This window comes from Cervus canadensis, chromosome 3, assembly GCF_019320065.1.
Source record: "Cervus canadensis isolate Bull #8, Minnesota chromosome 3, ASM1932006v1, whole genome shotgun sequence".
Classification (NCBI taxonomy): Eukaryota; Metazoa; Chordata; class Mammalia; order Artiodactyla; family Cervidae; genus Cervus; species Cervus canadensis.
The window spans coordinates 73413162-73433624 of record NC_057388.1 but is presented as its reverse complement, the minus strand read 5'-3'; the positions used below and the strand labels follow the sequence as shown (position 1 = coordinate 73433624).

Sequence of the window (20463 nt, the reverse complement as noted above, 5' to 3'; positions counted from 1 at the left end):
GAACTGCAGCACGCCAGGCCTCCCTGTCCATCACCAACTCCCGGCGTCCACCCAAACCCATGTCCATTGAGTCGGTGATGCCATCCAACCATCTCATCCTCTGTCGTCCCCTTCTCCTGCCTCAGTCTTTCCCAGCATCAGGGTCTTTTCAAATGAGTCAGCTCTTTGCATCAGGTGGCCACAGTATTGGAGTTTCAGCTTCAGCATCAGTCCTTCCAATGAACACCCAGGACTGATCTCCTTTAGTATGGACTGGTTGGACCTCCTTGCTGTCCAAGGGACTCTCAAGAGTCTTCTCCAACACCACAGTTCAAAAGCATCAATTCTTTGGCACTCAGCTTTCTTTATAGTCCAACTCTCACATCCATACATGACTACTGGAAAAACCATAGCCTTGTCTAGACAGACCTTTGTCGACAAAGTAATGTCTCTGCTTTTTAATATGCTACCTAGGTTGGTCATAACTTTCCTTGCAAGGAGTAAGCATTTTTAATTTCATGGCTGCAATCACCATCTGCAGTGATTTTGGAGCCCCAAAAAATAAAGTCAGCCACTCTTTCCACTGTTTCCCCATCTATTTGCCATGAAGTGATGGGACCGGATGCCATGATCTTAGTTTTCTGAATGTTGAGCTTTTAGCCAACTTTCTCACTCTCCTCCTTCACTTTCATCAAGAGGTTCTTTATTTCTTCTTCACTATCTGCCATAACGGTGGTGTCATCTGCATATCTGAGGTTATTGATATTTCTCCCGACAATCTTGATTCCAGCTTGTGCTTCCCCCAGCCCAGCGTTTCTCATGATGTACTCTGCATATAAGTTAAATAAGCAGGGTGACAGTATACAGCCTTGACATCCTCCTTTTCCTATTTGGAACCAGTCTGTTGTTCCATGTCCAGTTCTAACTGTTGCTTCCTGACCTGCATACTGATTTCTCAAGAGGCAGGTCAGATAGTCTGGTATTCCCATCTCTTTCAGAATTTTCTACAGTTTATTGTGACCCACACAGTCAAAGGCTTTGGCATAGTCAATAAAGCGGAAATAGATGTTTTTCTGGAACTCTCTTGCTTTTTCAATGATCCAGCAGATGTCATTAGGGAAATGCAAATTAAAATGAGATACTACTATGTACCTATTGGAATGACCAAAATCCAGAACACTGAGAACACTAAATACTGGCAAAGATGTGGAGCAAAAGGAACTCACATTTATTGCTGGTAAGAATGCAAATAGTACAGACACTCTTAAATGCATTTTGGTAGTTTCTTTCAAAACTAAACATACTCTTACTACATGATCCCATGATCACATTGCTTGGGAATTACCCAAATGGAATAAGTTCCATGCAAAAACCTAACACAGATGTCTATGGCAGCTTTATTTATGATTGCCAAAACTTGGAAGCAATCAAGGTCTTTCAGTAGATGAATGGATAAATAAACTGTAGTACATTCAGATAATGGAATATTATTCAGTGCTAAAAAGAAATGAGCTATCAAGCCATGAAAAGACATGAGGAATCTTGAATGCATATTACTCATTGAAAAAAGCCAATCTGGAAAGGCTTCATACTATGTAAATCCAACTATGTCACATTCTAGAAAAGGTAAAACTGTGAAGATGATAGACACATCAGTGATTCTAGGAGATGAGGGGAGGAGAGATGAACAGGTGGGGCACAGGATTTTTAGGGCAGTGAAAATACTCTAAGAGAGTAATGATGGATACATGTGATAATGCATTTGTCAATGCCCATTGAATGTATAATGCCAAGAGAGAATCCTAATGAAAATAATGGATTTGGGGGAGAAAGGTAAAGTGTCTCTCAACTGTGATGATGGTGTGTCAATCTAGGCTCATCAATTGTAACCAATGCACCGCTCTAGTAGGAGATGTTGCGAATGGGGGTCGGAGGCTATGCATGTGTGGAACAGGCAGTATATGGGAAACTCTATGTATTTCCTTTTGATTTTTCTATTAATCTACAACTACTCTAAAAGAAATAAGTCTTAAAAAAGCCCACTGTCATCAACAGAATGTGTCTGTCAGTTGTTGTTTTTTTTTAAAAAAAGAAAAAACTCAATAATTTGTATTACTAGGACAGAAAACTAACAACTCCTGATTTGTTATTCTTATGTTCCCATTGAAATGCTTGATAACTAGCAATTATTTATATAAGCCTTCAGAAACAGTAGAAACCAGGAAAACTACTGTCTGTAAGAAATAAAGAATTTTCACTAGCCAGAACTCACTAAAATCCTGAAGTCTACAAGGGGTGCCATTCAGGATAGACAGCATGGGACTGTGGAAAAAGACAAAATCTCCATTCATTGGTTCCCATTTTGGCTCTGCCATGCAGACATGGACTCATAGACTGACCAGAGGAAATGAAACCACTCTACTACCATTACCAGTTTGATTCAAAAAGCTACTTTCTAAGGATCAGGATTGGTTCATTTCCTATGGTCCCCAATATATCATTTTTCTTACAGTTATCTCAAGGCAAAAATTGCCAGCAATGAAATGTGACTGGAGGTGTAAAATGAGCAACTAAAGAAGCAAGCCTGGAATGGTAGTGGAGATATAATACTTTGTAATTGAATATGTATGTATGTGTTTAACTCACTGTCAAGGAAAAGGGAATACTGCTATCATGATAAATTCCATGCCTCAAAGAAAGTTAAAAGGGTCATCAAATCTATAACTAAGCAAAACCTACAAATTATCAAAGACGTTAACTAGATGCTAGTCATCTCCAGGTATAAAAGTAGGGATGAGGATTCTAATAGCAGCCCATTGTACAACCAAACTAACTAAAGATGGACAATACCAGGGCTACACACAACTTACTCATGGACTTAAACAATGTGTGGATAATGGATTCTACCTTAAAAAAAAAAAGTTGAAGGACATAACACTCAAGAGGATAAAGGAAATATTTTGTCACAAATATCTACTGAGGATAAGTAAAGGATATATTACTTATCTGCTTGTACACTCCATAAAACACAGGAAAGTGCAGAATCTATCAAGTAAAAAGTCTAGGATGAAGAAAAATGATAAGGGAGGTCTCTGAGGTTCTAAGCTAAAAAAAAGTCAAGTGTAATTTGTTTCCTATTGCTGCTGTAACAAATTACCATAAAGTTAGTGGCTTGAAACAACACACACATATTCATACAGTTCTGGAGATCAGAAATCCAAAATGAATCTTAAGGGACGAAAATCAAGGTATCAACAGGCAGGGCTGGTTCCCTTCTGGGATCTCCTAGGAAGAATATGCTCATCTCTTTCAGATTCTGAAGTCTGTTATGCATGTTTTGGCTCACGGCTGTATTACTCCAGTCTCTGGTTCTGCTGTCACATCACTTTCTCCTCATTTTACTCCTCCTTCCTCCACTTTATAAGGACTCTTATAATTACACTGGATCTCTCCATCTCAATAAAGATTCTTCAGCCTGTCTGCAAAGTCCCTTCTACTGTGTAAGGTGACATATTCACAGGTTCCAGGGATTAGGTCATGGTCATCTCTGTGAGACCATTTTTCTGTCTATTATAGTCAAGGAGAGATTTAAAATAAATTCTGAAAGGTACAGTCATAGAATTCAAAGTGAGCTTTGAGAGATTTTAGAAAGCAGTGAAGAGCATACTCACCACTACATCATTAGAATCAATGATATGGTAGACCGACTTGAGATTCTCTCATCGGAAACATAGAAGGGCCAGACTTTAAAAAGATAAGGAAGTAAAAAGATGGATGACAAATACAGAGCTATACATAGATAACGGATGTTTCTGATGAAGAGATCCGAACAAATAATAATAGCAGAAAGATTTCTTGAGCTGGATATAATTTTGCATCTTTAAATTTGATTATCATGTACTAAAAAAAAGTATGTGCAGAGAGCAACGTCTAGACAAATGCCTTTTTTTTTTAATGAAATTTTCAAATGCAAACAGAGCAGCCATCTGAGTGGAAAAAGCATGATACAAAGAATAAACCTCATGTTAATTTCAGACATCTTATAATACAGAACTCTAAAATCATGAAGCAAAGGCTACAGAGCTTTAAGGGTAGCATGCTTTAGCTGAAGATTGCTGTGCCTACCAGATTGTCGTTTATGTGAGAAGGCAAGAGAAACACATCCTCAGGTTTGCAAGGGCTCAAAGAACTTCACCCTTGCATCTTATCTGAGAGTAATATGTGAATATCCACTGCAGTATACAGAGAGATAAGAAAAAAACAAACCTCAAGAACTGGAGATACTGCGTATAATTGGACTGCTTTTCATTTTAGGATATAAAATGAGAAATAAGCAGAAACATAGATCATGGAAAATTTCAAGAATACAGTAGACCTGGCAAAGCAAGATTGTTGATGCAAATGTTTTACTTTTCAAATCTGTTCATACATTCAGTTTTTACCACTTCTTGGTGGTAATAAATTTCCTATGTAACTATTATCCCTTTAATTTTCAAAGAATTAACCCTGCAACCTCAACAAATTACAAATGCAAATGAAGGGTTTTTCCCCCACAAGTATTAGAGACAATTTAAACATTCAAAATTACCACAGAGTCAAATAATATTAATACCATATACTCTTAAGAATTATGTATACAAAATGTTCTAAAAGACATGGGACTAGACATTTTATTATATAATCCAGGCAAAAAAAAAATTTAGGACAAATGTTTGTATATACAGTATGGTCTCAACTATGCAAATTAATGAAAGACAATAAAGAAAAAAATCTAGCAATGGCTGCCACTAGGCAGTACAATTTGAAATAATTTTTAAGTTGTTTCTTTTCCTTCTGTATGTAAAATGTTATAATAAGTGTGTATCATGTTTATCATCAGAACAAAAAACTAATACAGGAAAAATGGAGGAAAATTAAATATTCTCCCATTAATGTACCATTTGCTTTTGGAAAATCATAAAACTCTGTGTGTTATTATACACATCCATTCCAAAAATCTCAGAGTTGGAGAAATTGAGACCTGAAAATATTACATCCATTTTCTAAAGTTATAAAGTTCAGCAGTGAGTGTTTCAGAACTAAAATCTGAATATACTGACTCCCAGCCAAGCACTCTTTAAACTCCTAATTAACTCTTTAATACAGCAATTTTCAAACATTTTACTCTGTGAAACACATATTTTAATAAGTATACAAATTGAACTTAAACTATAAAAGCTCACTGGAGGACATGAAATGAGGCATGAAAATATGAAGAAACATACTCCTGAGTATAAAGTTCCCATTTCTCCCAAAATTAATCTATAAATTTAATACAATTCTGATCAAAATCCCAATTCTTTGGAGGCAGCTTTTTAAAAAATTAATAAGATTAATCTGGAAGAATAAATGTATGAGTGGTAAAGAAAGATGTTTTCTTTTGGACAAAAAACAAGAACAATGAAGCATGACTAGACTTATCAGGTATCAAAAATGTGGTAAAGATATATTATGCAGATTTAGACAAGTTGTTTGATGGAAGAGAATTTTTTCAAAAGACCCATTTATACATAAGAATTTGACCCATGCCAAAGTTGAAATTTTTATAAAAAGGTAGTATCACACAGACTCTGGAATCAAAGAGGCAGGTTCAAATTTCATTTCTGACATTGACCAACTGTAAAAACCTGGTCAAGTTACTTAACTCAGAAGCCTCTATATTTTCTTCCTCAAACTAGAGATACAATAACTAGTTTGTAGAGTTTGTGGTTAGGATTAAATCAGATTATGTATTTGAAGGGCATAGAATGGTCCCCAGAATTTAGTAACTAATCAATAAATGGCCGGCAATAGTGGTGGAGGTGATGAAGGCGATGATAGTCATATTATTTTATGGTGAATAAATCTATATGTCTATCACATTCTCGGCCATTGTCCCCAACACCACCCCCCAGAAATGATGATTCACTAGGACAACTCATGAGTATTGTCATACTCATGACTATAAAACATTAAAAAGAGAAAAAGCAAATTGCAAAGGAAAAAGGTACCTGGGATGAAATCTGAAATGAAATCATGCAAATTTCCATGAGTCCTCTCCCACTGGAGTCATACAGCTTGGGTTTATTTTCCCCAGGAACAAGTTATGATAAAAATATGAATTATTATATATCAAAAAATTTTAGTCACTCAGTCTGACTTATTAGTCATTTTAGTCTGACTCTTTGCGACCCCATTGACTGTAGCCCACCAGGCTCCTCTGTCTATGGAATTCTCCAGGCAACAATACTGGAGTGGGTTGCCATACCCTTCTCCAGGGGATTGTCCTGATCCAGGGATCAAAACCAGGTCTCCCACACTACAGGCAGATTCTTTACCTTCTGAGCCACCAGGGAAACAAGGAAGCTCAATAAAGATTCAGAGCCCACGGTTTTCACTGGGGGCTGCTCATGTGGCCAGATTCCTCCTAGGACCTACCAAAATTCCAGACTCCCAGAGGAAAGCAGGTGTTCAGTGTAAACAAGGTAGTTTGCACAAACACTTGGGGCACAGAGATGAGATGAATTCTTATCAGTTCTGAGATGTGAGAACCCCCCTGACGCTAGCGAAAGATCAGCCCTACAAACAGACCTTTCTAAGCAGAGAAGACTCAGGCTGTCACACATTTCTATGGGTGATACCTGAGTTTTGCAAGCTTCTGTGATGTTTGTATTTTCTAAGCTTTATTCCACCTTACAGCAGTATATTATAATGCAAGAGTGGAAGAACAGTTTTGTTACAGAGATTGCCTTGAATCAATTCAAAGTATAGTTTAACTAAATTCACATGAAAGCTTCTGTACTTTTTTCCATCAGTGACAAATTCCTCCAAACACCTCACAACTTATACCATACTTGAGAATCAATCCAATGTATTTTTACCTTTTTCTTTCACTTATATGGTTGGATGGCATCACTGACTTGATGGACATGACTTTGCGCAAACTCTGGGAGCTAGTGATGGACAGGGAATCCTGGAGTGCTGCAGTCCATGGGGTTGCAAAGAGTTAAACATGACTGAGCTGAACTTCTGTACTTTTTTCCATCAGTGACAAATTCCTCCAAACACCTCACAACTTATACCATACTTAAGAATCAATACAATGTATTTTTAACTGTTTCTTTTACTTATGTATAAGTAGAAACAATTTTTTGGAAAATACTTTAATAATACAAAATTTTAAACTATATTTTTGGTATTATAAATTTATTTCCAATAAATATAAGATGATTTCAGATTGTCGCAGAACAGCCATAAACTGCTATCACCTCTCTCTCCCCCATACACATAGCATGACATTATACATGATCAGATACTTTTAATTACATGGAACAGCTCAGTTTTCAAAGCCTTTCCTCCTGACAGCATGGTCTCTCCTCAGAACTCTCCTCACTGAGGTACATTAGCTCCATGGAGGCCATGATTTTTTTCTTTCCTCCAGTGCCCCTGCTCTTCACTCTTTTAATCTTCATCTTTCTCTTTTTTCTCCTAATTCTCTCTTTCCTTACTCAGTGAAGATCCTATTTATTGTGAGACTAGAGCCCTTGTTTTTCTGTCTCCACCTTGAAGAAGAATTTTCACCTAGACCCACTGAATTTTCGAAGATGGATTTCCTTCCTCATTGTGCACCCAGGTCTCCTGAGGTAACCCTCAACCTCATCCCAGCCTGCCTGAGGAGCACCAGAAGTCCAAACCAGAAAGGGTCAACAGTCCTCTCTTGAAAAGCATAGTGACCACAATGCCAGTATTGATATGTTACAGGCAGTTCTTACCAAACCAATTTAATATACGTCAGTAAATGTTCCATGTAATGGATTCTGGAGACACATCAGTCCATATTTTGTATGAGGTGAAAAATGGTGGTTCAAGATTGAAAATCTTTTCCTTGTTTCAGATGGACTCTTCTCCTTGTATAAAGCCTACTATAATCTTTTGGGCCTTCCCTGGTGGCTCAGACAGGAAAGAATCTGCCTGCAATGCGGGAGACCTGGGTTCGATCCCTGAGTCAGGAAGATCTCCTGGAGAAGGGAATGGCTACCCACTCCAGTATTCTTGCCTGGAGAATTTCACAGACAGATAATCTTTAACCTTGCTAAAACACATAAAATTAAACTATCCTCTATTTTATAGATTTCCAGGCCATGGGGTTGAAGAAAGGGATGTTTTTCAACCCAGACCCTTACCTGAAGATTTCTATTCAGCCTGGGAAGCACAGCATCTTTCCTGCCCTCCCCCACCACGGACAGGAGAGACGATCCAAAATCATTGGCAACACTGTGAACCCCATCTGGCAGGCCGAGGTGAGTTCCCAGACCCTGAAGAAAGGGCTTAAGTGAAAAAGCGAAGTGACTGACCATAAGCTCATGTGCTACTCCCTCCCTTCTTGGAGCCCCAAACTCTTCTGCTAAGTTCATGGTTCTCTTGGTCCTAGAAGGGGGCCATGTTCTCTTTGGGTTATAACTCCCAGGGATTTTTTTAAGTGGGTGAAGTGTGGTTTTTTTATATTTATTTTATTTTAATTTTTATTGGAGTATAGTTGATTTACATTGTTGTGTTATAGCAAAGTGAATCAAGTATATAGCAAGAATATAGCAAAGTGAATCAGTTATACATATATCCACTCTTTTTTAGATTCTTTTTCCATACAGGCCATTAGAGTATTGAGTAGAGTTCCCTGTGGTAAACAGTAAGTCCTTATTAGTTATCTGTTTTACATACAGTAGTGTGTATATCCCAATCTCCCAGGTTATTCCTCTGCCCTTACCCCCTGGTAACCATAAATTTGTTTTATACGTCTATGACTCTGTTTATGTTTTGTAGATAAGCTCATTCACCCATGTTGCTGCAAATGGCATTATTTCATTCTTTTTTATGGCTGAGTAATACTATATTGTATGCATGTAACACATTTTCTTTATTCATTACTCTGTTGATGGGCATTTAAGTTGTTTCCATGTCTTGGTGGGTACTTGAGGGGACAACTGTAATAGCCTCTTCATCTGATTCTGAGCCTGCACCAGAACACCCTCTCTCTGCCTTTGTGTGGGAGTAGGAAGAAATGCATTTGATCCAAGCATTCTCACACACTTCCCACACATGTGGTCCTTAAGTGAGAGTGACAAATTTAAACTGTGTCTGTCTGGACCAGTTCCAAAGATTCTGACATTTGTCAGGTTCCTGGGACAGGTAAAACAAGCCCTAGAATAACACTGGGGTTGCATACTAAATAGCTTTAAATCGTTCACACCATCTTCCTGGTTTGCACGGTGCTAGGCACCTTGCTGGAGCTTTGAATGGTTTGTTTCATCTGATGAAGGTGATTTTCTTCTCCTACATGTGTCTCCTCTACCAGCTAGGAGCGAGGAGGTTCCTCAACAAGGCCTCATCTGGCTCAGCCTCACAGTGACTAAGTCTTGTCCGAGAGAACTAGCAGGAAGTTGTCACCCCCACTGACTGCCTAGCTCCCTTCTTTAGCTTGAGGGGATAATCTGCAAATTGTGTGGCTTAAGGAACAGGGGGGGGGCTTAGGACATGAAAGTGCCACAATATAATGTAGGAGTTAAAAGTATAGCTTTGCAGTGACACAGACCTTGGTTCAAATCCCAGCTTGGCCAGTTATTACTTGTATAACTTTGAGAAATCAGTTATCCTCAATCTGAGCATCAGATTTGCCTTATCAGATTGGTGCTGATGGATCCTAGGCACTCACTTTGGACAAGATTCTTCTTTTATTCTTCAAAGTAGATCATCTCTGATGCAGAACTTTCAAGCATCCTTGACAAGAAAGTGTAGATATTTGGGGACAAAGGTTTTTCATTTTCTGCTTCCTAGGCTTAATTAGGCTTTACAGGGGCTTCCCAAGTGGCGCAGTGATAAAGAATCCACCTGCCAACATAGGAGACCCAAGAGACCTGGGTTTGAGTCTGGGGTCGGAAGACCCCCTGAAGTTGGAAATGGCAACCCATTCCAATATTCTTGCCTGGAAAATTCCATGGATAGAGGAACCCGGTAGGCTACAATCCATGGGGTGGCAAAGAGTAGGACATGTCTGAGCACTGCACACGCTTTGTAGAAGGTGACCATCAGGGAAATAGAGTTGCATTTGAACTTCTTACTACTTTGGTTATCAATAGACAGAAAGCACTCATAGTGCCACTCGCATGGAGTCATGAATCTTAAATTATTTGTTCCTACATTCCTGGCTATTCTTGGCAGTTATTTATGGACTTCTCACTGCATTCCTGGGAATACAAGATGCCACAGAAATTTATAGCACATGAAAAGAAAAAAGCCTCTTTCTTCTGAAGAACTTTAGAGCAGCTTGTACTAAGACCTTTAGTCATAAAGGTATTATAAGTCTCAAAGAGCATTTATAAAATCCAGCACCATCAGAATATGTTTTGGCTAAAAATGTCAACTAGATTCACTTTAGGTTCTGAAACTATTTCTGAATCTTTAGTTGAGATTTATTTTGCTCTGCAAGGACATAGCAAACTCTCACTCTTCCTCTGCTCTTGACCTACTCGGGTCTTTCGAGCATGCTGTGGCAAAGGTTTGCATCCCGAAATAAGTTCTACCACATGTCTCCCTCACAAGGCTCAGAGGGAGCTTGTTTCACTTGCTTTCTCAAGTTAACCAGCAGAGTAACTGGCTGAGCTGTGATTTAAAACAGTGTGGTTTGTGGTACTGCAAAGCTGTATTTTCAAAGCCCCTAAATGAGCCTAGAGTGCCCAATGCTCAAATGTGGATGTCTCAGCCCCAGTGGAGAACATTTGAGGCCTTCGATGACCCAGCCTTGTTTACCATTTGTGTCAGTTAGGGATGCCTCTGGCTCTGAACTAGAGAAAGCCTGGCCAGCTGTGATATTTCTCACAAACAGGAAGTCCAGAGGGAGGTGTGCAGGCCTTGCAGCTGCTGAGCACGGCCCCCAGGGACCCGAGCTTTCTGGGTATTCCTACTATACCGCAGCAGATGGCTGTCCTCTTCCTGTGTGACAGCCTCAAACCCAAGTCCCAGGTAGGGACAAAGCAAAACAAAAAAAAAAAAAAAAAGAAACTTTCTTCTTGAAAGGCCTTCACTTTTTATCCTGTAGGAGACGCCCTTTTCAGCAAAAGCCCTATTAACTGTCACAGGACCTCACCTGTTTGGGAAGATCTAATGTTTCACTTCCCCCCTCCAGCAGGGAGGGCAGGGGAAGAGACAGTGAACATGGGTGCTGAATAAACTGGTTTATCGTGTCTGCACTGCGCTTCAGTTGTACTTCCAGCACCATTCACCTCTGACTCTGTACTGAAGTGACTCCCAGTGGCTGCTTTCACATGGCTACGTAAATTGTGTCTTTGCTTACATCTGCCTAATGTACATCCTCAACTAATGCAACCAGTGACTCCCACTTATACACAGATTCTCACCTAAAATACCACCTCCTGCCCGGTGCCCTCTCCTAGGCCTCAGAGGGAAAGTGCTCCGCCCTCTGCCCCTTTGTCCAGACTCTGCCAGAGTGTCTTTTATTTGCACAGCTGTCTTCTTCATTAGACTTTGAGCTCCTCAAGGAAAGAAATCCTGTCCGATTTATCTTGATACCTCCAGTTCCCAGAGCCTAATCCTGGTAGTTTCTATAAGGCTTACTATGCCAAGCCATGTTCTAAACGTGTTATTTAATTAACTCATTTCATCCTCATAACAACCGTCTAAGATATGTACTATTGTAATCCCCATTGAAAGATGAAGAACTCAAGACACAGAGAAATTAAGTGATTTTCCTAAGATCATACAGCTGGTAAATGACAGAACCAGAATTTGAACCAGTTCAGAGCCTGATATTGATCAGTTTTGTGCATAGGTGGTTGTGAATAAATTCTGGAGAAAGTATCTACAGCCTGTATCAGATACTCAGAATGACCATTATATGTCCTCTTATTTTAGGTGGAAAAAATCAGTTGACATCGACAGCATTGAGTGATAAGGCCAAAGTCAATTACCAAAAGCTTTAATTGTTCTTTCCAGCTAATTGTATGAATGCCTACTTCTGGAGAATAAGTTTGAAGGATAAATGAATTTTTTAATATGGGGAAAGCAAGGTGACGTTCTCATGGTTGATTATTCATTGATTTAAGAAATATTTATTGTGCATCTACTCTGTAATAGAGGTTGAAGTGGCAGGAAGGACACAAAAACGATTGATAGATAAGACCCCACAGGCACATGGAAGGGAACAATACAGTGAAATAAATGTCCTAATCACGGTGTAGACAGAATGCTGCAAAGCACTGAGGAAAGACCTCACAGAGGCTGCACTCTTGGACTTGGGTCTTGACAAGTGGTAGGACATTTTGGGGGAGAGGGAGGGCATTCCAGGTGCATATGCAAAGGTACCAAGGCATCCACAGACACTTAGGGTGCAGGTCAGAAATGTCTCGTGGGTAGCTTGTGGTATGCACGGACGTGAGATGGCAGCTGGGCTGGGTTTACTTTAATCACACACATTGCGTGGTTTCCTGATTTCCTTACAAGGGAAAACTAATGTTGGCTTCTGGGTCTCACACTGCAACCCATGGTGAGTGAAATGAAGATTCCTTGCTCCTACTGGATTTATGCAAGTCAGTAAATCTCTATGCAAGAAGGTAAATGAGGACCAAGTGTCCTACTTTCTGTATTTTCTGATTAACATTCCAGCGATGTTCAGTGAGAAATAATTGATGTTGCTTACAGTAAAGAGCAAGAATACCCTTTAACATGTAGTTTAAATGCTAAATTTATTTCTATGATTAATGTTTCATTAAAGTCTTATGTGATTTTTTCAAATTTATGCAAGTTCAAACTTGAAACATATTTTTGCTGATTAAAACCTACTAAATCTTAGAAAAATTAAAGTTACAATCAGAATTTTTAAATAAGGGAAAATGGAGAGAAATAGATATTAAATTTAATGCAAACTAAAAAAATTAAAATGAAGATTTCCAAGTTGATTGATTTATCTCCTCTTTTTTTATTATTACTGTAATTAGAAACTTTTTTTCACCCTGGGAACACTCTCCTTGATTTTTAGATCTGTTTACTTTCCAAGATGGATATAATGAGCGTTTATAAGATTATAGCTTCACAGAGAAGTTAAACAGAAACAGCAGCAACTAATGAGTTTTGGGTTATCTGTTCAGCATGCTTATATACAGAATATAGTTCTACCTCTAAATAAAACAAGGAATTCCTAAAAGTGGAGTCTCAGAAATATCAAGCAGGTTGAGCAGATATTAAAATTGGGCCTGGGGCCCTGGTGTATATTCATCTCCACCCAGTCTCTCTGCTTCTACTTGCAAAGCTGGGTTAATTAATCCCCTTACTACTCGAGTCTAGTCACAAGATTAGAGGATTAGAAGCCAAGGAATGTTAAGGTTTCCCTGGTGCTCAGCTGGTAAAGCGTCTGCCTATAATGCGGGAGACCAGGGCTGTGATCCCTGGGTCGGGAAGATCCTCTGGAGAAGGAAGTGGCAACCCCCTCCAGTACTCTTGGGAGACCAGGGTTTGATCCCTGGGTCGGGAAGATCTTCTGGAGAAGGAAAAGGCAACCCCCTCCAGTACTCTTGCCCGGAAAATCCCATGGACAGAGGAGTGCGGTAAGCTATAGTCCATGGGGTCACAAAGAGTCGGATATGACTGAGCTACTTCACTTTCACTTTCTTTCTTTTCAACCTGAAGGAAACACCATCTCATAATATGATGTGTCTGGTGGAGTAGAGCCGCCTTAGATTTCTATGCTCCAGGAAGGCCTCTCTGAGTTGCTGTCATGTGAACTGAGAGTCCAGACATATGAAGAACTGGTTGGATGTGCATCTCAGACAGAGGAAACAGCCAGTGTGAAGTCCTGGGTGTAACGAGCTTGCATGTCTAAACAGCAGGAAGGTCACTGTAACAGGAGGATGTCAATTGTGGAAGGGATAGGGTCGGATATAAGATGAAGTGTCAGAGAGAGGCAGGGAAGTGATTGGGATTTTATTGTAAATGTGATAAGAAGTCACTGGAGGAGGGAAGCATCTGATTAAAATTTTATAAAGATTGTCCTGCTTTTATGCAGACAATGTGTGGAATAGATTATAAAGAGACTGAGATGAAAGCAGTTGATTTTGCTTCTGGCTCTCATGGACACACTGTCACAAAACAATGAGAAAAGCCAGTTAAAAGACAAAAATTAAAAAGTGGTGATGACCTATGAGAATGGTTAAAACAATTAGAACTTATATGGTTAAGATCCTGGAGAGAAAGGAATTGCAAGTGAGCCAACTTTCTGCTACTACCTTTTTTTTTTATCTTTGTTGGTTTTTTTTCCCCTTTATTTTTATTAGTTGGAAGCTAATTACTTTACAATACTGTAGTGGTTTTTGCCATACATTGACATGAATCAGCCATGAATTTACATGTGTTCCCCATCCTGAACCCCCCTCCCACCTCCCTCCCCATCCCGTCCCTCTGGGTCATCCCAGTGCACCAGCCCTGAGCACTTGTCTCATGCATCCAGCCTGGACTGGCGATTTGTTTCACACTTGATAATATACATGTTTCAATGCTGTACTCTCAGATCATCCCACCCTCGCCTTCTGCCATGGAGTCCAAAAGTCTATTCTATACATCTGTGTCTCTTTTTCTGTCTTGCATATAGGTGCTAATACTTTTTAAAAGAGGAGTAAGGTAGGCGAAAAGCTACTGAAGGTTTAAGAGGAGTTTGATGTAATCTCATGGTACTGAAAAGACAAACTAGGAGTTCTGGATCCTCCAAGGAGGAGGTGACCTAGAAAACCCCAGATTCTTAGGTGAACTCTGGCTGTCTAACTATATGATCTGTGTGTGCTCAGTTGCTCAGTTGTGTCTGATTCTTTGCAACTGGGACCCACTAGACACCTCTGTCATGGGGATTCTCCAGGCAGGAATACTGGAATAGGTTGCCATGCCTCCCTCCAAGGGATCTTCCCAAGCCAGGGACCAAACCCAGGTGTCCCACATTGCAGGTGGATTCTTTACTGACTGAGCCACTAGTGAAGCCCAAGAATACTGGAGAGGGTCGCCTATCCCTTCTCCAGGGGATCTTTCCGACCCAGGAATTGAACCAGGGTCTCCTGCATTGCAGGTGTATTCTTTACCAGCTGAGCTACCAGGGAAGCCCATAAGTATATGATCAGGGCCAACCTATGGTAGAAAACTTGAAGACAGCTCAAACAACTCAGTCAGTCTCTGATTAAATAAAATAATTTAAACCCAGTAACAATAAAAACAGACACAAGGAGGCTTATTATTGGAGTTTTTTAGACATAGATTTTAAGTACTTTGTATATGTTTTCAAACATAAAAAGCTAGACATAGACAATAAAAAGATAAATATAAAATGTCCACTGCCTTGAAAATTAAGCAAAAAATACGCCTTACAAGTCTATGAGTCAAAGAAGAAATCACAACAAAATGTATTTTTTAAAATATTTTGAACTTATTATTTAAGTAATAATGAGCATAGGACATATCTGAACTTGCAGGATGCAGCTTAATTAGAAAAGAGCTGAATATCAGTGTTCTGAGTTCACATATGAATAAGCTACAAAATTAAGAGCAAATCAAACAAAAAGAGAGCAGAGGGAAGTATACTAATATAATGAAGACAAATGCAAAAATCACTGAATTAGAAGAGAAATGCATATATAGAAAATTAACAAAAATCAAAATGTAGTGTTCTTAAATTTATTTAAAAATAAGTATATAGTATAGTGTTTATGCTAATAAATTTGAATGGAAAATTCCTAGAGCAATTATCTTACTAAACTTACACAACAATAAATAGAAATGCTGAATAGTCTATTAAGGAACTTGAGTATGTAATTTAAAAACCCTTCCACAAGGAAATTTCTAAGGCTAGAATTGTCACTGTTGAAATCTCCCAGACATTTATTGAAATAACAATAATCTTGTGCAAATTCTTCCAAAGAAAAGAAATTTGTTTTATAAGGCAAACTTGTTTTATACAACCAACAAAACTTTGATACCAAAATCTTACAAGGTCAATACAAGAAAGGCAAATTACATTCCAAACTCTCATGAATCTGTGCAATTATCCTAAACAAAACATTGGCTAATTGAATCCAGGAACATAAAAAGGCTAATACTTTACCAAATTGTGTTTATTCTAAGAATACTAAAAGCTCAATTGATGTAGCAGTTTTTCTCTGGCAACAGTGAGTGTTGCCATCATTTGCTGAACTCCAGCTGAACAAGAAAGGGAGTAACTAGTGCTCTCTGTTATGATTTGTACTAGGCTTCCTACAAATCTGACAATTATAAAACACCCAGGAAGCAATTAGACACAAAACTTGTTCACAGGAGTGTGCCACCATTACCAGAAGTCCACATAATTTATAGTTCATGAACTTCCCTCCAGTGTCTGGTATATATCTACAAAGGACTTCAAAAAGGTCTCCAGTTCCTGATCACTGCTGTTGATTTCTTGTTCAGAGTCATGAAGCTGTATGCTCTCCACCATGTGTGACAATTGTACCAAATGATATCTAGTTAGGAAAATTGCATATGGATAATGTGCTTAAAATCTCCCATAATGGTAAATATTTAATTATCTAACAAAACAACAAAAATCTTCCTGTTACTGGTAATTGTGAGTATCAGAATTTTTTGTGAAGTATCTAACTGCAAATAGAAAAGCAGTGCACAGATTCAGGGTTTGGCATTATAAGGGTTTTTTTTTTTCCCTTTGGTCTTTAATCCTCCTTTCATGATTATTTTTATCTTTATTAGGAAATAACTTACATACGTAAATACAATTTATTACATACAAGTGAAAAAACTGCATTTATTTAAAACTGTTTAAGTTATGACAATTTTATGTATGTGGTAGTCGCTCAGTCATGTCCAACTCTTGTGACCCCATGGAGTGTATGCCCATTAGCCTCCTCTGTCCATGGGATTCTCCAGGCAAAAGTACTGAAGTGGGTAGCCATTCAATTCTCGAGGGAATCTTCCCAACCCAGGGACTGAACTCTGGTCTCCTGCATTGCAAGGCAGATTCTTTACCATCTGAGACACCAAGGAAGCCCAGTTTGTTCTTTTTGCTGCAAGTACCATGCAATTGTATGGCTACACCACATATTGTTTATACACTTATCTGCTGATAGACATTCAGATTGTTTCCAGATACTGATTACTGTGAACAAAGCTGCTATGAATATGCAGGTACAAGTCTTCTTTCTCTCAAGAAATACCTAGAAGTGGACTGGCTGGATCATTTTAGTGGGTTTTCAGTGTGGTTGCACCAGTTCATATTCCCACCAGTAGTGTTTGAGAGTTCCAGTTATTCTGTGTCCTCGTAAACACTTGGTATTCTTTCTTAATTTTAGCTATTCTAGTAGATGTTAAATGGTAACTTAATGTGGTTTTACTTTGCATTTCTGTGATGATTAATGGTGTTGAGCATCTTTTCATCTGCTTATTGGCCATCTGAACATCTTCTTTTGAGAGTTATTTAGAGATATCTAACTTAGGTTTGAGAGTTCTTTATATATTCTGATTCAAGTTCTTTGCCACATACCTATTTTACAAATATTTTCTCCAATCTATGGCTTGCATTTTTATTATACTATGTTTTAAAGACAAAATGTTTTATATTTTTATGATGCCCAGCTTATCAGGTAATTTTCTCTTGATTCATGTTTTCTGCATTCTATCTAAATCTACCCAAGTTAACAAGGATAACTATTAAGTTTTCTTCTAGGCGTTCTATAATTTTCATTCTGTTCAGTCGTTCAGTCATGTCCAACTCTTTGTGACCCCATTGACTGCAGCACATCAGGCTTCCCTGTCCAATACCAACTCCCAGAGCTTGCTCAAACTCATGTCTATCGAGTCATGGATGCCATCCAACCACCTCATCATCTGTCATCCCCTTCTCCTCCTGCCTTCAGTCTTTCCCAGCATCTGGGTCTTTTCCAATGAGTCAGTTCTTTGCATCAGGTGGCCAAAGCATTAGAGCTTCAGCTTGAGCATCAGTCCCTCCAATGAATATTCAGGATTGGTTTCCTTTAGGGGTGATTGGTTGGATCTCCTTGCAGTCCAAGGGACTCTCAAGAGTCTTCTCCAACACCACAGTTCAAAAACATCAGTTCTTCAGCATTCAGTTTCTTTATGGTCCAACTCTCACATCCATACATGACTATTGGAAAAACAACAACTTTGACTTATATGGACTTTTGTCAATAAAGTAATGTCTCTGATTTTTAATATGCTGTCTAGGTTGGTCATAACTTTTCTTCCAAGGAACAAGTGTCTTTTAATTTCATGGCTGCAGTCATCATCTGCAGTGATTTTGGAGCCCCCCCAAAATAAAGTCTGTCACTGTTTCCATTGTTTCCACATCTGTCTCCCATGAAGTGATGGGACCAGATGCCATGATCTTAGTTTTCTGAATGTTGAGTTTTATGCCAACTTTTTCACTCTCCTCTTTCACTTTCATCAAGAGACTCTTTAGTTCTTCACTTTCTGCCATAAGAGTGGTGTCATCTGCATATCTGAGGTTATTGATATTTCTCCTGGCAATCTTGATTCCAGCTTGTGTTTCATCCAGCCTGGCCTTTTGGATGATGTACTCTGCATATAAGTTAAAAACAGCCTAAACGTACTCCTTTCCCAATTTTGAACCAGTCCATTGTTCCATGTCCCATTGTAACTGTTGCTTCTTGACCTGCATACAGATTTCTCAGGAGGCAGGTAAAGTGATCTGGTATTCCCATTTCTTTACGAATTTTCCACAGTTTGTTGTGTTCCACACAGTCAAAAGCATTGGCCTAGTCATTAAAGCAGAAGTAGATGTTTTTCTAGAATTCGCTTGCTTTTTCTGTGATCCAATGGATGTTTGCTTTTTTGATCTCTGGTTCCTCTACCTTTTCTAAATCCAGCTTGAATATCTGGAAATTCATGGATCATGTACTGTTGAAGCCTAGCTTGGAGAATTTTGAGCATTAATTTGCTAGCATGTGAGATGAGTGCAATTGTGTGGTAATCTGAACATTCTTTGACATTGCCTTTCTTTGGGATTGGAATGAAAACTGACTTTTTCCAGTCCTGTGGCCACTGCTGAGTTTTCCAAATGTGCTGGCATATTGAGTGCAGCACTTTCACAGCATCATCTTTTAGGATTCGAAATAGTTCAGCTGGAATTCCGTCACCTCCACTAGCTTTGTTCATAGTGATGCTTCCTAAGGCCCACTTGACTTCGCATTCCAGGATGTCTGGCTCTAGGTGAGTGATCACACCATCGTGGTTATCTGGGTCATGATGATCTTTTTTGTATAGTTGTTCTGTGTATTCTTGCCACCTCTTCTTAGTATCTTCTGCTTCTGTTAGGTCCGTACCATTTCTGTCCTTTATTGTGTCCATCTTTGCATGATGTGTTCCCTTGGTATCTCTAATATTCTTGAAGAGATCTCTACTCTTTCCCATTCTATCCTTTTCTTCTATTTCTTTGCACTGATCACTGAAGAAGGCTGTCTTATCTCTCCTTGTATTCTTTGGAACTCTGCATTCAGATGGGTATATCTTTCCTTTTCTCCTTTGCCTCTCACTTCTCTTTTTTTCTCAGCCATTTGTAAGACCTCCTCAGACAACCATTTTGCCTTTTTGCATTTCTTTTTCATGGGGATGGTTTTGGTCACTGCCTCCTGTACAGTGTTACAAACGTCCATTCATAGTTCTTCAGGCACTCTGTCTATCAGATCTAATCCCTTGAATCTATCTGTCACTTCCACTGTATAATTGTAAGGGATTTGATTTAATTCATACCTGAATGGTCTAGTGGTTTTCCCTACTTTCTTCAATTTAAATCTGAATTTGGCAATAAGGATATCATGATCTAAGCCACAGTCAGCTACCAGTCTTGTTTTTGCTGACTGTATAGATCTTGTCCACCTTTGGCGGCAAAGAATATAATCAATCTGATTTCTGTGTTGACCATCTGGTAATGTCCATGTGTAGAGTCTTCTCTTGTGTTGTTGGAAGAGGGTGTTTGCTATGACCAGTGTGTTCTCTTGGCAAAACTCTATTAGCCTTTGCCCTGCTTCATTTTGTACTCCATGGTCAAAATTGCCTGTTATTCCAGGTATCCTTGACTTCCTACTTTTGTATTCAAGTCTCCTATGATGAAAAGGACATCTTTTGGGGGTGTTAGTTCTAGCAGGTCTTGTAGGTCATCATAGAACCATTCAACATCAGCTTCTTCAGCATTATTGGTTGGGGCATAGACTTGGATTACTGTGATTTTGAATGGTTTGCCTTGGAAGTGAGTAGAGATCATTCTGTCATTTTTGAGATTGCACCCAAGTACAGCATTTTGGACTCTTTAGTTGATTCTAAGGGCTACACCATTTCTTCCAAGGAATTCTTGCCTGCCATAGTAAATATAATGGTCATCTGAGTTAAATTTGTCCA

The 20463-nt window shown here is 39.0% G+C and overlaps 1 protein-coding gene across 4 annotated transcripts in view; it reads left to right on the top strand.

Moving 5' to 3' along the window:
- The window catches only part of HECW1 (HECT, C2 and WW domain containing E3 ubiquitin protein ligase 1), a 443461-nt gene that overhangs the window by 281183 nt on the left and 141815 nt on the right, over positions 1-20463 (top strand). For all 4 annotated transcript variants that reach the window (XM_043463510.1, XM_043463512.1, XM_043463511.1 and 1 more), the window contains one exon: positions 8128-8297. In XM_043463510.1, coding sequence (XP_043319445.1) covers positions 8128-8297 — 170 coding nt within the window. The remainder of the gene's footprint in view (positions 1-8127; positions 8298-20463) is intronic.